The sequence below is a fragment of the Anser brachyrhynchus genome, assembly GCF_964034855.1.
Source record: "Anser brachyrhynchus genome assembly, chromosome: 13".
NCBI lineage: Eukaryota > Metazoa > Chordata > Aves > Anseriformes > Anatidae > Anser > Anser brachyrhynchus.
The window spans coordinates 19,108,468-19,115,748 of record NC_137708.1 but is presented as its reverse complement, the minus strand read 5'-3'; the positions used below and the strand labels follow the sequence as shown (position 1 = coordinate 19,115,748).

At 46.0% G+C, this 7,281-nt stretch overlaps 1 protein-coding gene across 2 annotated transcripts in view; it reads right to left on the bottom strand.

Annotated features, from left to right (window-relative positions):
• COL4A6 (collagen type IV alpha 6 chain) overlaps positions 1-7,281 on the bottom strand; it is a 130,414-nt gene that overhangs the window by 3,575 nt on the left and 119,558 nt on the right. For both annotated transcript variants that reach the window (XM_080553511.1, XM_080553512.1), the window contains exons 36-45: positions 7,096-7,203; positions 6,600-6,671; positions 6,029-6,154; positions 5,553-5,669; positions 4,655-4,816; positions 3,126-3,224; positions 2,700-2,846; positions 1,610-1,726; positions 686-877; positions 172-458 (exon numbers count right to left, since the gene is read on the bottom strand). In XM_080553511.1, the coding sequence (XP_080409637.1) occupies positions 172-458; positions 686-877; positions 1,610-1,726; positions 2,700-2,846; positions 3,126-3,224; positions 4,655-4,816; positions 5,553-5,669; positions 6,029-6,154; positions 6,600-6,671; positions 7,096-7,203 (1,427 nt within the window). The remainder of the gene's footprint in view (positions 1-171; positions 459-685; positions 878-1,609; positions 1,727-2,699; positions 2,847-3,125; positions 3,225-4,654; positions 4,817-5,552; positions 5,670-6,028; positions 6,155-6,599; positions 6,672-7,095; positions 7,204-7,281) is intronic.

Genomic DNA, 7,281 nt, shown 5'->3' with positions numbered 1-7,281 from the left:
TGGCAATGCAGAACTACTGATTCAGTTTTACTACTGGACTTGAAGCTACAGGACAGCCCTGTATACAGTTTCCTACATGCAACTCAGAGAATTCAGCCTCAGTGACCTAATCTCAAAGAGGAGATCCAAACACGTTTAAAGCTGCCTTTGCATTAGCAGTGGTATCCTTACCATGAGGAAGGAGTATCCTATCCAGAGGCTGCGCCAACCGAGGGGACACTGGGGGATGGTGATATCCTGGCTGTGTACGGCCACAGCCTGGGAGGGCGCTTCGCAGACTGAGCAGCGGCTGATGTACTGGGGGATCTGTGTGCTGTCCACCGGCATCATGGGGATGGGAGCAGTGGTGGAGAGCCAGTAGGACTTGTCGTTTCGGCTGGCGTAGTAGCACACTTCATTGATGTTGCAGTAAATAAAAGGCATGGTGCTGAAGCGAGGCAAACAGGAGCCAGCAAAACCTGGAAGAATTGGAGAAGCAGTCACACCAAGCAGCTGCCAAGAGTTCAAACTCATACACACCAGTGAGGTGTGGCAGAGCACGGCACAAATAACATTGCTTCCAGCACAGATTTTGGCCAAGAAGACTTCCTCCACCACAACTTTCAGCAGTACCCATGAAAATTGCTCATTAGAAATGGGATTTTGACCTACGTTGTTTATGCCTGAGAGAAGATTGTCAACTCACCAAGATCCTGGTTGTGTGATTTTTCCTGCCCCTCCACGTACAGTAAGCTGTAGCCATCCCAGAGCTTGTTCATTCCTATGGGGCAAGGTGGGATTTGGTCTGACTGGCTGTGCTTCACTAAGGTGTACCCAACGCCCACGCTCCGACCTGGCATTCCTGGCAAACCAAGCGAGCCTGGCTTTCCAGCGACACCTGCAAGACAGAAGAGGAATCACTAACAGGCAATGTAGACATCAGCTGGCTCTGTACCTGAATTTGGCAGTGCTGTCCTACTGTTTATGTCAGCATTGTACGAAGAAGAGGCCAAATTTTGATGGTTGTATGACTGACTAGATGCACCAGTTCTAAAAGCAGCCGTTTCACAATAGTACCCACCCATTTCCTACCTCATTTCATTTTCTGTCTTTCCCCAAAAAACTCTAGTACCAAAGAGTTAGCACATATCTCATGGTACAGTAATTCTGAGGATCTCAAAGCACCAACCAAAACCTAACAAATTCATTTTCACTCTAGTACTCTTCATGGTAATATTCTTTCGACACAGAAAGGCCAAAAGCCATACAAATCTGTGGCAGAATCGAAAGCTTCTCTCTCTCACAGTGCCTCTACCACCCACCCTGATAGCTATGAATACCATCTTGCTCTTTCAAACCTTCAAGATGGCTCCTACATGCACAAAACATTAAACCCAAAAGATGTTCACAATTGTACCTAGCTAAACTTCAGCAGTGGTAGTCAACGACATGTGACATAACCCTCCTCACTGAGAATTAAATCTATTTCATTGCAGATACAAGACAGAAGATCATGTACATCCCTCAGTCTTCCTAAGGTAATTCATTTGGTGTTGGGGAGGATTTCTTCAGAACCTGGGGGCAAACAGAATTCTACTGATTGCTTTTTTTCCCCAGATCATATAATTACCTTCAAATCCCTGTGGTCCTGGGGTACCCACAGGTCCTGGATCCCCAACGGTGCCAGGCGATCCAGGTAAGCCATCACGTCCTTTCAAACCAGATCTGCCTGGCAGACCTTTTGTACCTGAAATTAAACACAATTACTACTATCATTATTTCTTTATACTAACGCCTTCAGTCCTACAACTACAATCACAAAGAGAAATATGTTATGAATTTGTTGTCAGCGGCCATGCTGAGAGCTCACTCAAACAGCTGTAGTTACAAACCCTTACCTCCATACAGGGATTCCTCTGGGAAACAGATGGCTGTACATTTGAACAATTTCTGTAATGACTGAGCATTAAGGGTATAATTAGATTTCCCAATGAGTTTCTCTCTTTGCACTGCTCCACAGTGCCTGGTACCTGATCACCTTACCAACAGCATTAATAAAGGCTTTCTCAGATTTGACTCCCTGCACGTTTAATTCACTTGAGAAACTGATGACAATAGTCAGGATCCAACACAGATCCATTCACTGTGGCAGGGATCAGGACAGCATTTTGGGGAAGGACTGATGCTCACTGAGGTTCCCTGTCTAAGAGTTTTCATGAATAAAGGAGAATATGAACCTTTTCAAATTGGATAAATGGCAGCGTTAAGAAAAGCATCACTGGTACTTGCTGAGCCCTAGGAGATTCCTGGTGCAGAACCCAGTAAAGCCATTTTGCCAAATGATACAAACTGCAGTGGTGCTGGCTGAAGTTCCCAGCACAGTTACAGTATTTTATTGACAGTATTTTATTGACAATACAAATAATTCTCAGTGGTGCTTCACTTTCAGGACGACTCCACCTGCTAGTACCAAAGCTGGCATCACACCAGCTATACCACATGCTGCTGCTCCTAATTCTGGAAGCTTAATTCAAAAACTATCAAAGTGCAGGAAAATCATTTATCAAGCATATCCTAATACTAATAAAACATGACATTAGTATGTATTTTGCTGGAATTATTTCCATTACTAGAAAAACCTGTAAACCTTCCTAATGCATTGAGAAAGGAGTGTTGTTCTTCCAGAAGGCAGCATTTCAGTGATCTGACTGTGTTTTTACCTGGTTTTCCAACCGGGCCTTGGAACCCAGGATCTCCATCAAAGCCAGGCACACCATCAATCCCTGGCAGACCAGGTAAGCCTGCAGGGGCTGTGATTTCTTCCGGCTGTGGGGTTATACCTGGAGCCCCTGGTCGGCCAGGGAGACCTGCACACAGTGTAAATGACAGTGTAAGTACTTCAGGAAAAGGTTCACAGCTTTGATGATAATACTGACACAAAGGAGACGTATTTTAAATTAAGGCTGCCTTAGTACACCAGCACTGGTTATCCTTCTGAAAAGTGATACGTCAAGTTCTTTGTAATTTATTTCAATCTCTAAGAAGCCAAGAAACCCCCAAACAAGCCTATTTCGGGAGCTCTAAAATTTTTCCCAACCCAAAGCTTTTGCAACAAAGTACAGCGTCCCAAATTCTCTGGCACTCACCTCGATTGCCCATTTCACCTTTCAGGCCAGGGTAACCAGGATCCCCTGGAGGCCCATCTTTACCTGGCATCCCCATTAGTCCAGGCTCACCTCTTACACCTGCAAAGATACACAGCTGAAGACCTCAGAGGCTAAGCATGGGGCCCTGATTCTGACCCACAGCTGAGGCACTGAGGAACACACTAACGGCAGCAATGAGAACACCATTTCAGCTCTGAGACAGAGGGGACCGTGACCCTTCAGGAGCTCTGTGCCCATTTTGATGTCCAGAATGGCTGCAGAGCCTCAAGACAAGAATTTCCACTGCTACATAATTACACTTTATGGAAAGAACTCTTCCCCTTCCATGGGGTAACCCAGGGAAAGTGTTTGCGGAGCATACATCCACTCTATTTGGAATTCTCCTCCATGCACAGCACAGAGCAATGGGGAGTTGTCAGCCTGTGCAGACAGACAGCATACCAGCTTCTCCTGGCAATGGTTCTCCATCCTTTCCTGTCTTTTGAGCTGTTCAGTCCCTTTGAAACCTTGCTATTAGAGACCTTGTTTGCAGCTGCCCTCTGGTTTCCTTTGGTAGAGACCAAAGGGAGAGCAACATGCTTCCTGCCTTAGCTCATAGCAAGATCCCTTAACTCCTACAATCCTCTCAGCCTCTTTGGGAGACCTAAATCCACCACATTGTGCCTCTAAGCACACACACATTGGTGCAATGGTCCTCTAGAAACAGCATCTCCAGTCTTTGCCTAGATAAGGGCAATGAAGCTGGTGAGGGGTCTGGAGAACAAGTCTTACAAGGAGCGGCTGAGGGAGCTGGGGTTGTTCAGCCTGAAGAGAGGAGGCTCAGGGGTGACCTTATCACTCTCTACAGTTACCTTAAAGGAGGCTGTAGCGAGGTGGGGGTTGGTCTGTTCTCCTACGTGCCTGGTGACAGGACGAGGGGGAATGGGCTAAAGTTGCGCCAGGGGAGGTTTAGGTTGGATATTAGGAAGAACTTCTTTACTGAAAGGGTTGTTAGGCATTGGAATGGGCTGCCCAGGGAAGTGGTTCAGTCACCATCCCTGGAGGTCTTTAAGAGACGTTTAGATGTAGAGCTTGGTGATGTGGTTTAGTGGTTTAGTGGAGGACTTGTTAGTCCTCCTAGGTCAGAGGTTGGACTAGGTGATCTTGGAGGTCTCTTCCAACCTATATGATTCTGTAAGAGAGAACCACACACATGTGAACGGGTAGCTGTATCCAACAAACACAGCACAATTGCATGTGGGCATCATCTACCCAGAAAAAAAAAAAAGAAGATAAAAATAAATAAATCATGAGGGAGACACTGAATAGCACCTGGAGCTGGCCTCACTTTACTGCTTTTACAGTCAGTAGGTAAAACCTGCATGGGCCAAAAGGAAAGAGGCAAACTCAGCTGAGCTCACACCTGAACGAGGATTTGTTTCAAAGCAGTCACACCACACTATAGCCATTCACTCTGTCAAGGTGATGGCTGCCAAACCACACCCAGACCCTTTTCAAGGCAAGATTACCTTTGAATCCAGACACTCCAGGGAGCCCGATTGGACCAGTGGGTCCCACGTCGCCCTTAATGCCTCGCAAGCCAAGCACACCAGGGAAACCTGGGTTGCCTGTGTCACCTTGGTCAGAAGCTGGGCCAGGGGGCCCTCGTGGTCCTGGAGGACCTGGAAGACCTAGAGACAACACAGGTAATTAGCACAATCTCCTCTTGGGGCAAAGTAAATGCTGTTGCTAATCCTAAGAAGTCATTCTAAGGGACAGTCACTGTTTGTGTGTCTGTATTTCCAGGGTTGTCCTCCTCCCAAAGGAAAAGAACCAGGCCCTACTTGCTTATGTAAACATAGGTACCAGCAACCTTTAAATCTTTTAAATCTTTTTAGACAACGCTGTTAGGTGATGAACGTGCACCAATGCCATCACGACAAATCTTTGGAACTGTACTTGCTGCTGACATTAGGATGTGCTCCCTATGTACCTCTGAGTAGCAGTGAAGCTTTGCTGCCTCCCAGCTCACACAGAATACTTCTAAACTTCTCTAGGAGCTTATTAGGTTACAGCTCTCTAGGAGCTTATAGGTTACAGCTGTAGAAACCACAGTCTAATATGGAGCTGGTCTCCAAATGTAGACATAATGCATTGGAGCAAAGCATCTATCTTACTGCCTGAGCTTGTCTTCAGTATAACAATAGGTGAAATGAATATGGAGCAGGGAGCTTTAATAATGGTCTACATCGAATCCAGATTCAACAGTAGGAATTGAAAACAGAGCTCTTTATTCTCAAACCCTGAACTAAAAAACAGATGATTAAGGTGACGCTACTCGAAGTCATTTATATCCCCCCAGACCCAGAGTTCTTCAAAGGAAGCATAAAGAAACAGAAATCCTCTTAGCTAGTTCACTCTCCATACCTGAACTCCCATCAAGTCCTGGATGGCCAGCATCCCCAGGCCTCCCACGTATATCAGAAGGAAGAGAAACTCCAGGAGTTCCTGGCAAGCCTGGCAGTCCCACAGGACCCGGGGGACCTAGAACAAGAAATACAAAGTGTGAGAGCACATCCCCAGCTCTTCCATCACCTTCACTGACATGGTCAGAAGTAGTGGCTGAGCAGTATTCATACTGAGGAGAACAAACAGACATCTCACTACCTGTGGGGAACAAAATACAATATACTCCTGTTCAGGGGAGGTACAGACACTGTAATAACCATGTAACTAACTGTTTCTCAACTATATGGCCACGTCACAGATTGAATATTTACCTGTCAAACTACTGCCTATTTCTGTGACCTTAGGAGTTCTCTTTGGTAATTCCTCTAACTGTGCAAACCCGCTAACCTGAGCTGCAACACATTTCAACAGGCTTCCAGAACATCAGTGTTTACCCATGTCTCCTGATGAGCCTTTTGGTCCCGGAAATCCTAGAGCACCTCTACCCAAGCCTGGAGAACCTTCTTCACCCTTCACACCTGGGAGACCTGCAGGGCCTTTCAGTCCAACTTCACTCAGACCTAATTAAAGATAGTTAAAGAAAGTAAGAGAGCTTATTCAAACAATTTACTAGCAGTTAAATCATTACACAAGCAGACTTGCAATAAAAAATTAACCATTTACCACCCTCTTTGCTGTTTTCAGTAGAGCAGCAGAAAGAGGTCTGGTGCCTGCTGTGCTACTCTGTGCAGAGTGAATTTAATCTGCAAGGTGCTGAGGGAGAAGCATAGTACTGTTCTGGACTTCCCACAGGCTTTTGCATAAGGATGTGAAGAAGAATTTGCTCATGCTTCTTAAAAGGAGAATCTGCTCATGTACATACAATATTTTGATATTTTTTCTTCATACTATGATTAAATCCAGAACTGGGTAAAATGGAGCAATTTTGTGAGGAACGTTGCTCCCATGATAGACCAATGTAGGCATTTCCCCAGCTATGATGCTTCTACTACATGTTTCCTTTACCTGGTGTTCCAGGAGACCCTTTTGTGCCTGGCAAGCCATTTAGACCATTTAAACCTGGAAATCCATGAAACCCTGAAAAGACATTGAGAACACTTACGTAAGTGAGCAAATAAGCAAATAATTTAGTTAGGTAGAAATGCACAGATGCTTCATGGAGACTACAACAGGTGTGAGAAACATGACACGGGGGAACACAGAATGTAAAGCCTCCCTTCGCACAGGCCCCCTTCGTGGAAACTCTTCCCACTGCTCTCTGTTTTTACCCTCAGTGAACCCCAACAGTGATCCAAATCCAGTGAGAGCCTCTCCCTTTCCGAACACTCCTCTGCTCATTTCTAGCAGCTGGTGCCTGCACTAGCATTGCCAAGAAATGAGCTGATTTCCCACGCACAGCTGGCCCACACATAGTGTGCTGCCTGCCTGCTGTGATATACTTGGATGAAACCCTAGTTTTCTGACCCAATTTCTGCCCCCTGAGTGCAGGCTCCAGACATACCTTTGGGTCCTGCTGTTCCACGAGCTCCAGGGAATCCGACAGATCCCGGCTGCCCTGGAGGCCCTGGTGGCCCAGGGATTCCTCTCAGCCCAGCATTTCCAGGAATTCCTAAAAACAAGCAGCAAAACGTTCTTGCATCACACATTCAGGACAAATCAGCTCACAACTCCATATTACAGCTTCTGA